General features: G+C 35.9%; 1 protein-coding gene across 4 annotated transcripts in view; it reads right to left on the bottom strand.

Moving 5' to 3' along the window:
- Nucleotides 1-18,940, bottom strand: part of DMXL1 (Dmx like 1) — an 86,072-nt gene that overhangs the window by 3,980 nt on the left and 63,152 nt on the right. For 3 of the 4 annotated variants that reach the window (XM_074932514.1, XM_074932516.1, XM_074932517.1), the window contains 16 exons: nt 18,665-18,828; nt 17,525-17,664; nt 17,102-17,187; nt 15,047-15,248; nt 13,688-13,805; nt 12,343-12,405; nt 10,242-10,328; nt 9,457-9,578; nt 9,202-9,343; nt 4,815-4,865; nt 4,469-4,529; nt 3,782-3,909; nt 3,518-3,610; nt 2,962-3,053; nt 2,003-2,055; nt 43-260 (listed from right to left, as the gene is read on the bottom strand). In XM_074932514.1, coding sequence (XP_074788615.1) covers nt 43-260; nt 2,003-2,055; nt 2,962-3,053; nt 3,518-3,610; nt 3,782-3,909; nt 4,469-4,529; nt 4,815-4,865; nt 9,202-9,343; nt 9,457-9,578; nt 10,242-10,328; nt 12,343-12,405; nt 13,688-13,805; nt 15,047-15,248; nt 17,102-17,187; nt 17,525-17,664; nt 18,665-18,828 — 1,820 coding nt within the window. The remainder of the gene's footprint in view (nt 1-42; nt 261-2,002; nt 2,056-2,961; nt 3,054-3,517; nt 3,611-3,781; nt 3,910-4,468; nt 4,530-4,814; nt 4,866-9,201; nt 9,344-9,456; nt 9,579-10,241; nt 10,329-12,342; nt 12,406-13,687; nt 13,806-15,046; nt 15,249-17,101; nt 17,188-17,524; nt 17,665-18,664; nt 18,829-18,940) is intronic. The other variant, XM_074932515.1, reaches the window with a different exon arrangement.

Below are 18,940 nucleotides of genomic sequence, written 5' to 3'. Positions count from 1 at the left end.
CACCACCATCTTCATCTCTGTTTGTTCCCCCCTCATTAATACCTTTATGTTGCCTTCAGCAGATCCTGTGACAAAATACTCTTCTGTAGGATCAACAGCAATTGCTTTGACTGGAGAATCATGACTCTGGAGTAACTGTTGCTGCTGTTTTTGTCGAAGATCAATTATACATGTAAAGCCTTTTCTGCCTCCAGATATTAACAGCTGATGTTTTGGAGCATATGCTAGCACAGTTGCTCCACTATCATGACAGATAAAAGCTGAAAGCCAAAGCAAAGTAATTTAAATAAATACACAGTACTAATTTCAATTTCACAGTACTAACTTTAGTTTTCCATCAACCTCTAATGGTTCAAGACAGTAGTAACAGTGACTTTGGTACTATAATCGAGCTGACCACAACCAGTTCATTTATTGCAGCACCATAGATACGTAAGCCCAGGTTCAGAGACATCCTGCAGCTGCAGTATTCTCAAAATAATATGTATGTAAAAAATTATATCCTTTTATCTACCCCTGTGTAAACACAAACTATTACGTCTTGACCAGAAACGGATTCTTTTCAAACTCTCTAATGTTTTTTACTTTAAGGTATATGTTTCCCGTAAGAAATGTTCTGCTAAATTACTTGCCCAAATATCTTGTAAGTTACCACTGGTTATTCTACTTTGCTGCTTTTCACACATTTTATTAGATTTGTCTACTCCCCAAGATGAGTGGAGGAAGTGAAGATTACAATTACCAGAACAAAGCTCAAGTATGTCTGAGAGTAGACACTATGAATCCTAACACATGGCATGTAGTACATTCTACCTGTAGTTCAAAGGGTTCTCTAAATTTACATTCAGAAATTCCACGTCTCACACATACACTTGAGCATTCACCATACTTTAATTACAAGGAGTTCACAATTCTCTGAGCCTAATTCTGTATTTCAGACATTGAAATGCATTTCTTTTCCACTGCAACAAAATATGAGTAATGAAGTTAATGAAACCTCACTAAATATTTATTACATCTCAAAAGGCATACTTACATAATTCTTCTAAAGCATTTTTGTAATACTGTATATAGATACCTATACATGCACACACACACAGAGAGGAAGCATTTAAAACATTCCACAGTACTTGGCATAACATATAGTAAGTGCTACAGAACTGGACAACCTCTGAAAGCAAAAATGCACTACTTTTCAAATATACCAGTCCAGTTTACCTTTTAGTTCAACTCTGAAAGTTACTATGTGAGATCTTATTTGTACATCTGCTTGTTCAATATATTAATAAAAATTGATTAATATATTCTAGAAAATTTGGTGCATTTATTAATATACATACCTACAGATAACCATTTTATATTCATGGCTTCTCTGAGGACCCGGCTTTCACAGAGGCAATGAACTTAACAGTTCATAAAAAGCATGTCCTCTCTCCTGTTCTCCATACAGACAATGTATCTGAAAGTGCCCAGTGCTATCTTTATAATACCATTATTTGGTGTAACACTTAGCTGATAATTTTGAGTGGTGCGCCTCTGATTTATGAGTACAGACACAGCCATAGGAACCTTGAATTGAAGGGTGTGGATGCATATCCTGCAAATATGTATCTCATAATCATGCTAAAAACTGCAGCTTTGTCAGTGTTATACCTGTTGTCTTTTCCACATGCTAATCACCATGAACAGGAGTTGCTCAGAATCCTTTCAAAAGGAAGAGAAATTACAAGTGTCTGGCTGTCATCGGTTGCACTTGTGGTGCAAAGATACAAGGTATGCAAAGGAAGGTGCTCATGTCCATGAAACTAATCCTTTATATATAGCACTAAATTTCTCAAAAATCTGTTTTTATATTCCTACTGGTGCACTCACACAGGACAGTGAAAGATGCTTTACTGCTAATATTAACGTTACTTCCCAAAATAACTTTTCCATGAAGACAGATGCACACATAGATATTTTTTATTGTCATCAAATCTTTTGCTGGTTGTATTTTACTTACCATGCACCAAACTATTTGTAGGTGAAACCAAAGTATCCCAAAGACAAATATTTCTGTAGGAAAAGAAGTTTTAATTCAGTGACAAATGTTCTCAAATATTTTGAACACTTGAATTAAATTATCTGAACCTTAAAAAGATTGTTTCAGGCATAAAATCAGTACAGACAGACATTCAGTGATTACTTTGGAGCAGACCCTATATTACTTTCATAGTTATACTGCAAGAACATGCTCTCTACACAATCACTCTATGACTGGTTATTCTCATAAAGGATTCATATTGAGATTATCATCTTTTGTAGCTGAATTCAACTGAACGTTAGCAGTTTTTGCTATTTCTTGATCAAAATTTAAGAAATTAAGTATGAAAAGCTGTCCAAAATGCCCTATGTCTATAAAAATAATTTAAGACAGGCCCATAAGAATAGAACAAAACTAAGTATTTCAGTTGGAAGGGACCTGTAACAATCATCTAGCCCAGCTGCTTGACCAGTTCAGGGCTGACCAAGCATTTTAAGAGCACTGTCCAAATGCCTCTTAAACACTGACAAACATGGGGCATTGACCACCTCTCTAGGAAGCCTGTTTTGGTGTTTGACCACTCAGTAAAGAAATGCTTCCTCATGTCCAGCTTCAACTTCCTCTGGCACAGCTCTGAATCACTCCCATGCATCCTGTCAGTAGATACCAGAGACAAGAGATAGTAGCACTTCTCTCTCACCCTCCTCACATGGAACATGAACAGAGGATTTGTGCTCCCCTATCAAACCTACTTTAATAAGCACATGGAATTTAGCTGCAAACATTGCTTCTCTTCTCCTCCCACAAAGAAAGAAAGCGATTAGAAGTAGCATGTTACTCTTAAACTGCTTGAGGAGAATCATCAAAAAAGGTGGCGGGGGAAGGAGAGAAAACACGGCACCGCTTCCATTTTTATGCATTATTACAGCAGTTCTTACCTGCTGTCAGAAGACAATCCTGCTGTGGCTATCAAAGATGATGAACTGATGAAAACAAAGTCATTGGCTGTTTTGTTATGACACTGCCACGTCTGAAAAATTGCAGTTTAGAAATTAGTAATTAAAGAAGAAATGGATTTTGTGTAAGCATGAAATCTTAAACTTCAAGAAGGTAAGTTGTTTCAAAAATAATTTAAACAACACAGGAGAAAAAAGTTTGTGCCTTTTGATACTCTTAATTCTTCCTGGAAGTACACTTTTAATTGTCCTGTGCCATTGACAGTTAATTAATAATTGACAATTACTGACAAGCCTCAAAGAACACAAGTTATTTCAGATCTTACACTGCATTTTCTATTTTTCAACTTAATAAGTACGATTAGGATTTAAGAACTTGTCTGTCATACAGATCACTGGATAGCAACAATGTATTATTAAATCTTGATTAACACTGGTTATCAGCACAATTCCTGCCTTCTCCTAAGTATTCTAAAGGGGGAAGGAAATAAGAGAGCACAATACAAGGTTATGAAAGCAAATTTAGTTTTCAGCTTACCAAATATGGTTTAGGTGAAGTTCCAGTAAGTGAACAACACTTCCAATTTGTTTGATATAAACTTATATATCCATCAGCATCAACAATTCCAAACTGAAAAAAAGATGTAATTATTGTAAATACTTATGTATGTATTACTGAGAAATTATCCACAATTCAGAAAAACTACTTTATATTTGAAGAATGGGATGTTTCTGCTAATTCACAATTTGGGGGTGGGGGGAGTGGAAGAGGATAAATATACAGAAGCATTCTGTCAATTACCTTATTTCCTTGGTAATTGAATCTCATTCGAGTTACCCTTGAGTTGCCACCAGACCGAAAACATGTGATTTGCTGTGCATGACCCCATTCAAACATCCTTACACTACCATCCTGAGCACCTGTCAAGTCTGCAACAGAAAACATTTACAGGATTTTCCACAGGTGTTGCAGCAGCTGAGCAGGAAGGTTGCTTCCACAATTTTAAGAAATCTAACACCAGCTCACAATATCCTCAAAACTAGTGCCACAATATGTGCCATAGTACCTGGCATACTGTAGGAGTAGTAGGCACCACTGAAAATTAAACCTGTGCTATTCAGACTTTATTGAACTGTACTTACTCGTTATTTAAGAACTGTATTTAGATGGTACTGAAATCTGAAGCTATTTGCTCAGGGATACTAATTTATCTTTATCCTACTTTCATCCACATCACAAATAAACCAGAAATACAGTACATTTTGCTATAAAATTGTCACGGTTTCTAAAGGCTATTCTATATCCCCCTGTATTGCTTTTTTGGAAATGAAAAATAGTTTCACTAAAATAAGGCTTCTAAGCAACTTTAAAAACATATAATAGATTGCTGTGATACTACAAAACAGCAGCATACTAAGAAACAGGGCCAATAAGTAAATATATAATCTTTAGATAACTTTTTTCTTTTTTTAACAAAACTGAACTTACAGTATGGTAATGTTGGATGGGAAGCCATTCTTCTGACATTATTAATAGCCTTCTTGAGCATCTGTTTGACAGACAAAATAGAAAATAATTAAAGAATACTACTGAACAAAAATTTATTGAACTAGAATAATTAGTCATCACAGTGAGTTGTTTCCTATCAAAATTACTACTGAAAACAAGTACTGGGTTTAGAAATACAGAGAGATATCAGTTTCTTCCAATACTAGTATAGATGTTAACACTTTTGCAGCTTTATACATCTAGGTAAATGTGGGACAGGACATTAACTTTTTGCTTCAGAGATTTATGGATCCAAATATAAACGCTCCTTAGACTGCACTCTTACCTCTTTTCTTGCCAATTCGTTTCTGATTCCATTAAATTTATTGGAATATTCCTGAATATTGTAAGATAAGCAAAAGGAAGGCAGAAGCATGTAAATAAAGAGGTAAACAAACTTTAACAGAAGTAAGAAATAGGAAGGAATATATTTATTTTCAATTCTAGTTAAGTTATTGTCATTGACTGAAGTGATTATTTGTGGCCATCCAAAATAAGCCATATACCTAGCAACTGGTAAATAAAAAACTCTTTAAATCATTTACAATTTTGCAAATACAGATCCAATGGATTTTCCGTTGCACTTTTGTTCCTAAATTCCAAACTTGGAATTGAGAAAGGTATATTACCAAGATTGCTGATTTTTTTAGTTGATTAATTCCTAGCTGGGAAGAGTTCAATATGTGAAAAAGACTGGAAATACTAGACAATTAAGATAAACCCCCCCATTTAATTAAGTCAGAAGTCTGATCCACAGCAGGAAAGAAACGGTTGAGAAATGCATCTGTATTCTCCTACCATATCTCTTCCCTTCTTTCTGTTAATGTACAACAAAGTTACATTTTCTTTGTTTCCCGTTAGTTCTCATCAAAAGCATCTGGCTACTTTAAGGACTATCTTTTCTCAGAAAATTGTTGGATTGAGTTTGTACATACATGTATTATTTACCTGAACATTTGAGAGAGAAGAGGACATAAATTTATATTTGTGCCAGGTGTTAACTTTAAATAACACAAACAAAAGTTTGTTGCCAGAGCACTCATTTTCAACACAGCAGCCTACCACTTACTAAGTGTCAGTAGCAAGCTGGCACTGAACTACTTTCATAGAATCATTTAGGTTGGAAAAGACCTTTAAGATCAGCAAGTCCAACCATGACTTTCAACTGCCACAGTTTTGTACAGTATTTTGCCACTGCTTTGTCACTGAAACACAGCGAATCAAGTATTTTAAGTGCACTATTCTCCCCTGGCCTCCGATCATACCAGGATGTCAGCTGCAAGGAGGTATGAATTACAAATTTTTACTTGCTTCATATTACTAAATACGATCCAAAGAGTTGAAAAGCAATGTTCTCAAAGTTTTCAGTTTTCAAAAAAAAAAAAAAAAGGAAGAAAAACACTTAGAAGGGAAGTAATTAATTTTCTTGCTAAACTCTTCTGGGGTTTGGATTAGCGGAGTAATTGCAATCCTCTTGATTACACTTTGGAAGCAGATTTAGATCTTTCAATTCTCAAAGCTTTATTATTTGTTGAAAAGAAAGCCTTATGCTTCTTGGCTACCCAAGCTTATTTCAAAGCATTTTCCTGAAGATAAAAAATAAGATCTTCAAATACCTATTTTCCTTTTTTTTTCCTTCAAATGACAAGGAAAAAAGCTCAATGGTTGGGTAAAACATTGATTAGTTAAACAATATATACATTATAAGGCTTAGGACAAGACAACAGAGGATGATATTCTTCAAACATTAGTGCGTACACCAGTCAGTAAATATTACAATACTTTGCTCTCTAAACTTGCAATTTATGTGTAAGTGAAAGAAAAATTATTCATGCTCATTCTATTTCCTCACCAAAATGAAGGGCTGTGTTGAGTTTTACAGCTACTAAATTTTACCCAGAAGTCAATGGAAATCATCTTACCTCACTCATCAGATAAGCATGCATCACAATCTCTTAACTCCTACTGCATTATGTTTTGGAAAAATGCAAGCTTACAGAAATATGCCTTTGAAAGACTCTGCTAGTATAAATCTCTGGTGCAGCATTTCTGAGTTAGAAGCCAAGTATCATTATCAAATACAAATACTTCCATTATCAACGTAACTGACATTTGATACTCCTAGCCCTCAGTTTCCCCTTAACAATAACTGATAGCTAGAACACTGATTGCTTTGTTGGACAGCTGGGTGCTTTGGGCCCAATATACAGTAAGACTGAAGAATACAAAAAGCTTAGAATTCAGCTCCACAGTTATTAAACCAGTGAATATTGGTGTCAGTCACCCTGGCTTGAAAGACAAGCTGCTCAAGATTATTTGGGTTTCAAAGGTGACAGTACATACTGTTTACCTCAGTGCTTAGAAACACCTCCTGTAAGAACTGTGTAAACACACTTTTTTGAAGGTTCTGGCAGTGAGCCTCCTACTTACCTTGTATGAACTGCGTTAACAGCAAACAGTGAAGAAGAGTAACATAAAAACCCTGGAGCTAATAAAATACTCAGGCAGTTAACGTTTTAAGTCCAACAGTCTCCCTCACTTATGGAAGTGAAGCAAAGACAACAAGACTGAAAAGCCAGTAATGGTAACAAACAATGGATTATAGCTACTAAATGGGCTGCAAATATGAAAAGCAAAGATGAGAAGAAGGATCAAAAGCAGTATCTGAAGGAACAAAGTAACAAATCATAGCAAGAGAAAGATTTTGGTGAAGCTGGTTTTCCTCAGATTTGACTCCTTCCACAGTAACACTATTTCCTCCCAAGAATCCCTGTGTCTTCCATTATTTACTTTGCCCTTTGTCTCCCCCTCCCTAGTGCACAGATGTCATTGTGTGTGGTGGCTGGTTCTCCGCTCTGCCACAGTCAAACAGTATGCCAAACAAAATTAGGTCAAAAGTTCAACAGCAAATGCATTCAACACAAGCACAGCCATGTACCTGTAGGTAGAAAAGTTTTACTACATATAAAATAGAAGGTCATGCAAGAACAGTTTACATTAATAGATTAATTACTTTGTTGAGAAATCACAAACACACACAAATTCTATACATACAAGTGTGCATATGTGTGTGTGTATATATATATATATATAAAGATAGAAGTGAGAGGACAAAGTGGCAAATACATTCAAAGAATACTTGCAGAAGAGACCAGATTGAGATACCAGAGTTGCAAAACTAGTAACTACGACCAGTATTTCCTAAATACAAGGGAGAGGTGTAAGTACTGTCACAATACCCAGTTCCATGTGTGCATAACACTATAGTTCTTATAATACTCATTCCTTATTTACTACTCCTAATCATCAAGTATTTTCAAAGATCTACTACAATATAAACAACGTGGTTCTTTCATTCTGCCACCACTTACGGACTTGCTCCAAGCTGCTAAATGCCACAAAGTGCAGCCAAGTCACATCCATCACACATTTATGTGCAAACAGGGTGACAGATATGGGTGTCTTGTATGACCATTTCAGCCCAGCTAAGTGGCTCCAAACAAGCATCTCCCAGCTAACTAAACAACAGATCTGTATTATCAGAGAGCATCTATGCTGCATAGGAACTAAGGTAAGTACGTCAGTGGCCAGAGTAGAATTATCATTTGATCGGAATTAAATCTGAGCTAATAGATTTTTGCTCAGGCCCAAACTTCACTCCAGACACAGAATCTATTTCTAAAAGTAAGAGCTACCATTGTGTGAGTGTCACCTCTGTGATTAAAAGGATAAATATGCTCATGTGAACACAGTCACACTTTACTGGATGTCCCTCACTCTAGTGTATTTCAGAAATGCTCAACAGTGAAACAGATTATCTCCTGTAAAATATGACCTTAAGAAGTGAGATATTTAATAACACTACTAAGCAGAATTATGACAAAACCGCGCAGCACTTCAGACAGAGCTGACCACAGCTTTGGGGATAAACAGTCATACATCAGCATGGTATGTGATTCAAACTACACATGAAGTTTGTTGTTGGTCCTATTTCTCCAGTACTGTCTTCCTTGTTTTTCTTATTAAATCAAGAATCCCTGTTTTTCCCAAGTTAATTTGCTCAGTTTCCAGAGTTTAATTCATTTTGTTTGAAGCCTCTTTGTGAGTTCACACTCTATCCTTTCTGTAATACATACTAATCTTCTCATACCAATACACAGTGCTATACAATGGCACTTTGTACTAGGGCAGAAGTTGGTATTTACTTTTAAATAAAACCTAAAATAGTCTGGAACTCAGAATGAACTTTAAGATTACACTTAAAATAAAAGCCACCTTGATATTTCACACAGATATTTCTACCCAACCTTTATGAAGTTATATCCAGAAATCTCCTGAATATATGCTTTTTAGATACAGCATTTGGCTTCAAGTTATTAAAGAACACTTTAAGCTGCAACTTCTTACCTGACCCCTGATTCTTTATTTTTAAGTAAAGCAAGCATATATGGCTTGATGAAAAACTTTTCTTGCTTGCTTAGTTGGTGTATCTTAAATTCTGTGTGGTATTTGAACCTATTAATCAGATTATAGAAAATTCCAGCTTGCCTTGCTTACACAGAAAAGCAGTATTTACTTACACACTAATTGTAAAATATAACCAGCAACACGGAACAGCCAAAAGGAGAGAAGCAGACAGAGTACGTAAGGCTAATCTTTGACAAGCAACTTACCACAGATGCACCCCTGCCAGTTTGTGTACTACCAAGCCAAGGCATATTGATAGGTGTGCCGGGATTACTATGAGTGTAAGGAGTGGTTCCCTGAACATTTACCAGATCATCACGAGCATGTACAACTAAGAAATCATCAGCCCTATAAATGAAACAACACTAAGTTAGATTCCAAACAACAACATTAAATACCATGCTTTGTTACACTGATTCATACACAGTCCAGCTGTGATATTGAAAACATAGAAAGTATACCCTTTATTTTCTACTTCCGTATCATCGTCAACCCAGGTATAGATTTGTGTAGCTAAAATTGCAGAAACATCTAATTCTTGAATGTCATGACTCGATGCTATTGCAATGCAGTTTCGATTTGCCTGGAAAAAAGTAATGCAAACAAAGAAAAAAGAATACTCAAAAAGATGCTTTTAAAAAATTTTCTCTGGTTATGGTACAGATGTTCACAAAAGCACAGACCTATTCAATTAAAAAAACCTCTAACACTATGTCTACAAATTATATACTTAAACTGTCTAAACTTGACATTTCCCTTTTGAAAGTTTATTTGCCTCTGGGACAGCATCACACACTGTATTTTATACTTCTCTCAAGCATCTCCAGATCCTCCTTGCTGCCCTCACAGGATAAACAAGAGGTAACTGTACTACAGTGCCTGCAGCCTAGTTCCCCTCCTCCACTTCTTTAGGCTTAAAGAGTTAAACAGGACAAAAAATGACTTTCTGGCTGTCTTCGATAAAGAAGGAAAAAATACTCCTGCACACAAGCTTAAAGAAAAAGCAGAAGCCACCTCTCCCTTCCCTCAATCCATTGAATAGCAGAAAAAAAAAGACAACTTGTAGTAGAACTTTTTAATTATTGAAAGATAATTACAAAGTGCTTCAGAGAAGGGAGCACTAAGAGTTCAGGCTGTAGCAGGATAGCTGGCAAAAAGGTATCTCACTCATTCATAATGGGACTAGTACCTGCTTATGAGGTGGAAATACATCACAATTAGATTATCCTATCTCCTTTATACTCACCTTATTGACTGCAAAAGCAGTAATGATGTCAGACTCTTTATGGATTATTCTTGCCTTGCCTTCTCCATGTCCCCAATCTGTTTCTATCTGTATTTTAAAAGTAAAACATATTTAAATGCAGACTTCTAACCAACACTGCTTTTTACTGAAAGTACAAAGATCAAACACTGGATCATATGAAATTTCATGTATTTTTTTTCTTGATTTTAATTCTAAGAAAATATGACCAATATAACCTGTAATAACTACAATAAACCTGTTTCATGTATAGTAACGTAGCTTCCCACTGCCATGTTGAAATTACCACAGCAACAAAGAAAGTGTAATTTGTCCCAGAAATCATAGTACTGTGTTAATTCTCATGTTTTTCAGGGATGCTGAAAACCAGTGAGGCTACATGCACACTTGAGGGTGTTGGTAATAAAAAAAAATTGAGTCTTGATGTTTTGTTCTTTAAAAAATTTGCTAAGTCTTTCCATGCTCTTAGCAAACAGTTTTGACCACTGAAACTGATTATATAGTCCAAAAGAAGATGCAGACAAGATCCTGAGCAGGAAAATAAACTTGAATTTTGACAGTTATCTATTCACCATTCTCCACAATTAAATAAATCTGGAATCTTGCACATTCCAGTACCACAAACTTTTTACTATCACATTTCTTTTTTTTTTTTTTAAATGCGATTTACTATTGTATTTGAATCTTGTCTACCTTTTTGTATTTTAGACATGCATCCGGATATATGCCAGCACACACAAAATTCTAAAACTACAGCAGCAGTGTAGTACTCCTGTTCAAAATTAAAGAGCTTAGCCTTGCTCTGTTGTAGTTACAAAATAATTTTACAGTAAAAGAATGGCATTTCCAAACAAATGGTGACATAAAAATTCAAATCTGAATTACAAATGTAATATTTTCTTCAAAACACAAAGAATTATTCCAGAACTATTGTTTCCCAGTCTCTCCTCTTCTATTACTCAATTCTCTGATCTTCTAAAGATTTAAACAAGGATATTTTAGCTGAAAAACAGCAAGATGGTGCTGTCAAAGAACTGCAAACAGTCTTTTTCACTCTGAAAAAAAAAGTCTGTAGCTGTCATACACCACAAAGTAGAATACCTTTTTTAAGATTAAAACAAAATTGATATTCCAGTGACCTCATGTATGTAAAACTGCACAAAACTGCAGTGACAAACAGATACAAAAACATGATCTGTGTTGTGTAGTGAACTCGCACATAATTATTTTTTCCCCAGTCAGTTCCAATTACCTACTTGTTAATATTGCTTTACAGCATACAACAAGCCCAGGGAGGTGGTGGAGTCCCCATCCCTGGAGGTGTTTAAGAGTAGGGTTGATTTAGAGCTTAAGGATATGCTGTAGGTGGGAACTGTCAGTGCTAGGTGAACGGTTGGACTAGATGAACTCCAAGGTCCTTTCCAACCTAGATGATTCAGTGATTCTGTGAAGGTAGCTGAAGGACATCATAGGGTGTTCTCATTTCCATCTTCTCACTAGTTTTGTAAAAGAAACCCTGAAGAATGCAGTATTTGTTTGCATTTCTAGGCACAGTATTACACCTTTTTAGTCTCTCATACCAATCTTTCACGGAAGTTGCTAACAAGTTGTTATATGGGTTCATTTGTCACCATCATTAACACTAAGGCTCAGGGAAAATTTTCGGTAACGAAGTAGTATAGTGCTAACAAACTGCTCCAACTTCAGTAAACCACCTTCACTTATGGGCAACTATTCTAGCTATCTCACACTGGTGAAACGTCCTGTATGTACTGTGTACCTACAGAACTACTGAATTTTTGTCACTTGGGTGAATCTCAAACTCAGCTCTTCGCTTGGCATAACTATTGAATTTGGTAACACATATTGTTCTTACCTGATGGTTTAACCCAGCTAAGATACATTTAGTTTCAGCTAGACTGTATAACAAGCCTAGTTTAACTCAAACTCTTGCAAAACTGAGTTTTTATGTTTATTTGATATGTCACCAAAGATTTTTTTAAGGGAGATAAGCACTGTTTCAAAAAGGAAATACTTCATAACGATATACGGTCTAATTAATTTGAGCATTACTATTGTGTACCTTATTGATGATGGGCTCCTCCACCACAGAATTTTTCATGGTTTCATTGTGCTCCTCTAATGACTTCACCAAGGAAAGAACAACCACAGAACAAAGAATAAAGATAAGACATAACACTCAAGCTATCAAGGAAATCCTTAATTCCTTGTTCTTCACCCCAAGACAGAAAAACTGAAACACAACAGCATGTTTGCACACACACAAACACACACACGTATTTTATGTAGGAAATTATCAAATTCTAAACTCTATATTAGGTACAGAAGACACTGATTTACCTCTTTGGTACTGTAACAGCACCTTGTGCATCTCAAGAGTCAGTTTCTTGGAAAATAAGTGATCTCTACTGAAATTTTTATCAGTAACAACAGGACACAAAATGAAGCCAACACATCTATGATGTTTAAACCTGTTGATGGCCCTACTTGGAAACATCTAAAATATTCCAAAATATCTTTCCATACAGCATAGCAACATGGCTGCATTAACATGACATGATCAGAAATGGTGCATCTTCAAAGGACAAGACCAAAGGAACATTATTCCTCTTAACCACAGTCTGTAGTGAACACAATTAGCCACAAATACTCAACCAAGCTAATATTCTAGTTGTGACAGGACAAAGTTTAGCTGATACAGAATTCTGCTGCCATGGCTTTATTAGTCATGAATACTCTTTTTCTCCCTGTTTAATTTGTTCTGATCTGCTTCTTTCTCCTATCTTTCTGCTACTCCATGATTTTTCTATAAAACAAGTGATCTTTTGAATTATTGGGAGTAGGAGTGAGTAAGAAAGAAAAGGAGCAACTAAACAGGGAGGAAAAGACTTCAAAACTCCTTACATAGCCACAACTTTAAAACATGTAACTGAATCTGGAACCTGGAATCCAACTAGAGCCTTTAAAATGGTATCAGGGACAGAAATATTAACTGTTGTATGACTATTTTTCATATTAAAATTGAACCATAACATGATAGAAAACAGTGGATAAACCCAGAATAACTATAGTAGGGACAAACTCAAACTTTCAGATCTTTGATTAGGTTACTGGTTTAAAATTTCAAAGTTTATCATTCCTTTGAGGCAGCCTTTATACTGATCTTAATGAAGAAGCTGACTGTAGCTAAATGGCATTAGTTGTCAGTCTACAATCAAAGACTTACTATTTTTGTTTTCAATTAAACAATAGACAACTATTTTAAATATGAAATACTGCAGATTTAGAGACATAGCAAAGTATATTACATACTCATATTCTAGAAAGTCAGCAAGCCAGCCAAACACCTTAAGCAAAAGCTCACAGATTACCTGCAACATTTTATGCATTTTATATACCATACCAACCTTGTTTAGGCATCGCTTCTTTGTAAAAATATTTCTGATAAAAGTTTCCTGGACTTCTTCCTGTTTAACCAAGTACTGCCAGAGCCTCTTCACAGATAGTGCAACATGACTGCTAGATCTATGTAACAAAGTTAAAATAAATATTTACATCACGCTCATACCTATAAGAGACTGCAATATCTTATATTCTAATCAAACTATAGTCAGATGCAAAACTACAGCTCTGTAAAATAGTACAAGTACCATCTGGAAGCATTCTGCTACCATCTTCCAGACAAACTACATGTGAGAGGAGGTGCAAAAGAAAGAAGGAAAAGAACATGTAGCATTTTCACCTTTGATCTTGAGACAAGTGAGAAAAATCTCTTTAAAAGATTACACAACAAAAAGATCAGCATACAGATTATTGATTAGTCCACCTCATTTTATGCAACATGGATCACTTCTGTTTATTGCTAATCAGTGCTTCTATCACAGGGACAATGAATAACTAACACTTTCTGCTAGGAACACATCATCAGCTGTGTAACATCTCTGAAATAACAGTGACTTTTCAGTAACATAATTCAAAGAATTATAGAATCAGATGAGACTTCAAATGTTTCTTTTTACCCCTAGAAACTGTAAGCTCAAGCAAAACTTGTAAATACAAATATAGCTGCTGAATCACTTTAAATCATAATTTAAAAATAATGCCAGGTGGCAGATACATGTTAAGCTGTTCAGTTTTAATCAACCCAAGTTATTAAAACTAAGTGCAACAAGTGTGAGGTATTTTTACAACAAAAAAACAGACCTTCTGTTGATTCTGCATCCACAGGTGATAGTAAGATTAAGAAGGCAGAAATCTATTTAAAAAGTGATAGTTTAAGAAACCGAGCACACTGTTCTTGCTGAACATGCCAGTATGTGGAGTCACAACTATACAAATATTATAAAGAGTAAGTCTGATTTTTGAATATTCTGAAGTCTGAATCTTCTCTGATTTTCGGAAAAGATACTGATAAAAACGTAACTTTATTCTTTCCACAGGGGGGGGCAATTACTTAATTCACTGTCATTCATCCTTAATTTATCTCAGAGCAAATCTATTACCCTTTATTTTATTGTCAATCATAGTTTCTCCACAGAGACATTCAAAATAAATGTGTTAAGCTTCAACAAATGAACTTCAAAAAATTATAATCTTTTGATTGTTTTTCCTGATCTCACTTTGGACCAGACACACATGAATTCTGATGTGTCCCCACAATTTCACAATGGATTAGAGAAAAATCTAGAAACTGTCATTATATAGTTATCAAAGTTATGGTCTAACACATGCACTAACAACGCAATGCTTGATGTATATAGACTCACCTGAATGGAGTGTTTGTAGGCTCAAGTAAAGTTTTATGGCGAAGCAATGCAGGACCAGCAGCTAGGGCATCTTCAGAAGCATGAACTGAAATATAATGTTGAGGTGGACCCCCATATAGCTCAAGACGTCGGAGAAGAACTTGTTCCCAGCGCTGTAGTGTTTTCAAAACTGCATGGCACATCGGAGAGCTAACTGGAAGCTCTAGAAAGACAAGTAATAAAAACCCTTCCTTCTCTATTATAACCTTGGTGAAGATAATTCCACAGTTGAAGGATGAAGTGTAGTTCAAATATCTCCAAAAGTAAGCTTTATTCAAACATCAACTTGGTATTTGCAAGTACAGAAATATGAACTGCTTTGTGCTATCATTGCTAAATACAGGAACAGACTTCTCCAATGCTGACAGAAACTAAAAACCATGGAACCATTCCTCCTAGAAGCTACGTCAAGGCATACAGATAACAGCCAGGTGATGAGAGAAAGCCAACATGGCTGCACAAAGGGCAAATCATGCCTGACTAACCTGCTGGCATTCTATGATGGACTGGCTGCACTAGTGGGCAAGGAAAGAACAACTGACGTCCTCTGCTTTTGACTTCTGTAAGGCCTTTGACACAGTTCCACACAACATCCTTACTTCTAACTTGGAGCTATATGGATTTGATGGATGGACTATTTGATGGATACGAATTGGCTGAATGACTGCATCCAAAGAGTTGCAGCCAACAGTTCAGTGTCCAAATGGAGAGGAGTAACGAGTGGTGTCCCTCAGGGGTGCATATTGGAACTGGTACTGTTCAATATCTCTGATAATAATACAGACAGTGGTAGTGAGTGCACCCTCAGCAAGTTTGCAGATAACACCAAGATGAGTGGTGCAGTTGATCTGCTAGAGGGAAGGGATGCCACCCAGAGGGACCTAGGGAACCTTGGGGAGTGGGTCCATGTGAATCTCATGAAGTTCAACAAGGATAAGTGCAAGGTCCTGCTCATTGGTCAGGGCAACCCCTGGTATTGCTACAGACTGAGTGATGAATGGACTGAAAGCAGCCCTGTGGAGAAGGCTTTAGAGATACTGGTGGATGAAAAACTGGACATGAGCTGGCAACGTGTGCTCACAGCCCAGAAAGCCAACTGCATCCTGGGCCACATAAAAAGAAGGATGGCCAGTAGGGTGAGGGAGGTGATTCACCCACTCTAATTCATTCTCATGAGACTCCACCTCACGAGAATGGGTACTGCATCCAGCTCTGGGACCTGCAGTACAAGAAAGACATGGACCTGTTAGAGCAGGTTCACAAAAGGAGGAGGGCCTTTGCCCTCCATGCAGTCAGAGATAACAGTCAGAGATAACAGTCAGAACACCTCTCCTATGAAGAAAGGATGAGAGTGTTGGGGTTGCTCAGCCTGAAAAGAGGAGCTCTGGGAAGACCTTACTGCAGCCTTTCAACACTTACAGAGGAATTACAAGAAAGACCTGTAGTGATAGGACAAGGAATAATGGTTTTAAACTAAGAAAAAGTAGATTTAGATTAGAAATAAGGAAGACATTCTTTACTGTCAGGGTGGTGAGACACTGGAACAGGTTGCCTAGAGAAGCTGAAGATGCCCCATTCCTGGAAATACTCAAGGTCAGGTTGGATGGGGTTTTGAGCAACACAGTCTGGTCCCTGCCCATGACAGTGCAGTTGGACTTTAAAGGTCCCTTCCAATAAAAACCATTCTATGATTCTGTGACACAAGGAGTAGGAATGATGTAACTTGAATTACAAAAAACTATAGGGTTTCTACCAATAAATAAATATTGTAAACATTCTTGTATGTTTACTAAGAGGCAAAGAAAACTGAGCACTCCTTCTCACCCACTCATCTTCACCATCCACCATGTTATTTCATAAGTATACCTGTATGATAAACGGTATCAGAACAATTATTCCCAGATCATGGAAAAAGAACTTTTCAACTAAAAATAAAGCTACAACATATATATTATTCAATACATTACTGATTTTAAATGTAGTTAAGTACAAAAAGACAACTCTGCTGCTTATTACCTGAAAGATCATGTCCAGCCAAAGGGTAGAAAATCTTCAAATTGTGAAGTACCAGCTGAACCATTGACAATCTCATCAGTGACCAACTAAAAAGAAAACACTAGTAAGTCATTTACTAATAGGAAAATAAATTGTCTCACTTATTCACAATTGGGATTTAAATTTAGACCTTTAAATCTCCATTATAAACTACTAAAAACTACAAACAGTATTTTAGAATATTATAGATACTTTGAATTCAAAAGTCACTATACCTTCTATTAATAAAATGAGTAAAATAATCACTGTGAAAAATTAACTAATAAGTCTAGATAATGCACTGCCATGAAATATCAAGTAAATGGTGTATTATCTCAAAAGTAAACAGCCAGAAATGCAAGTCTAGCCACTGCAGAACATTGTGCATTCTAAAGAATTACTTACCTGTATGAATTTGAATTAGAATGCTCTTGATTATGTGAATCTGATGCAAAGACATCTCCATCAGTATCTTCATCATCTTCACCACTTCCCTGACTCTCTTCTGAATCATATTCCACTCTACTTTGTGATGGAAGAAAAGGCTAAAAATTTAAATAATATTCCTTGAGTATGTTCTAGTCAATACCTAGCTTTAAATCACCTTTTTAAAAAATACATCATTGTAATATTTAATGCTTTTTGTAAAAAAGCAGGCATATCATCTTAATCAATTTAGTAACATTTGGCATTTGTACCTCATGAAAAGGGGTAACTGTCAATCTGCGTTGCGTACTTTAACAGCTTAACTTTTTTACGCTACTCAAAATTCTAATGCTGAAAATGAAAACACTAACAGTTTTCAAATTCTTATTTTGCTTTACTTTCACACCAGATATATCAAACCACATGCAGGACACAAACTTCTTATTTGTCACAGAGAAGCCAAGACCACCAATGCATTTTCTCTCTAGTTCTACCAGGGGCTCAGAGGACTAATGAACAAGAAAATCCTATCCCTTCCGTACAGAGTTCAGTATTTACAATAAGCCCACAATCAGTGCCCCACTGTATTATTCAGTATTTGCAATTTCTTTTTTGTCCTTGCTCCCATAATACTTCTTACATGTTTATTTTGTTGACATGGCTATTATTTGATACAGAAACTTGCCATACAACTCCATGCAGTTATGTAACTTTCTATAAAGACCTGCCACAGCAGACCTGACAGAATGAAACATAGTTTGATTTCTAGTAAGTATACACATTCATTTCACCCACTTGAAATAGGTAACAGCTTCTCACATTTCCTTGTTCATCTAAATAGCTGATTTATGATTACCTATACATTTGTACTCTGCAACTGTAAAAGGCAACGTTTTGTTCACACCATTATCTGAAAACAAATTAATTTAACAAGAGTTTTTAAGAAAGCCATTTCAAAAATATAGCCAGTGTTTTAGAAAAGGTTGAATATGAGTAATAAAAACAGGCAGCTTCTATCCTATATCTAAATCGATACCTAGAACAAAGACTTCAAAGAAAAAAAAATACCATTCCAGAAGTGACAGAAGATATTTAACTGTCATAATAGCAAAAAATTACCTTTGCAATGAAATAATCCCAGATGCTAAGCTCAGGAGGAACGAATCTTTCTTTGTAAAATGGAGATTCCTGGTCTACCAATGGCAATGAAGACAACTGAGAACTCTCTTTTGGAGAGGTTTTTGATGAAAGCTTGTAACATTTTTGCTGTTTCTCTCCATCATCTACAGAGGATAAAAATACAGTATGTTGCTTTAAATTGTCTCTTCCACCTCCCTACTGCTGCTAATAAAGGGATTTATAATTGAAGGTTAAAATGTTCCTCATTAGACATTT

The sequence above is a fragment of the Athene noctua genome, chromosome Z (genome assembly GCF_965140245.1).
Source record: "Athene noctua chromosome Z, bAthNoc1.hap1.1, whole genome shotgun sequence".
Classification (NCBI taxonomy): domain Eukaryota; kingdom Metazoa; phylum Chordata; class Aves; order Strigiformes; family Strigidae; genus Athene; species Athene noctua.
The sequence above is the reverse complement of the archived record's forward strand: the minus strand, read 5'-3'. Positions and strand labels throughout refer to the sequence as shown.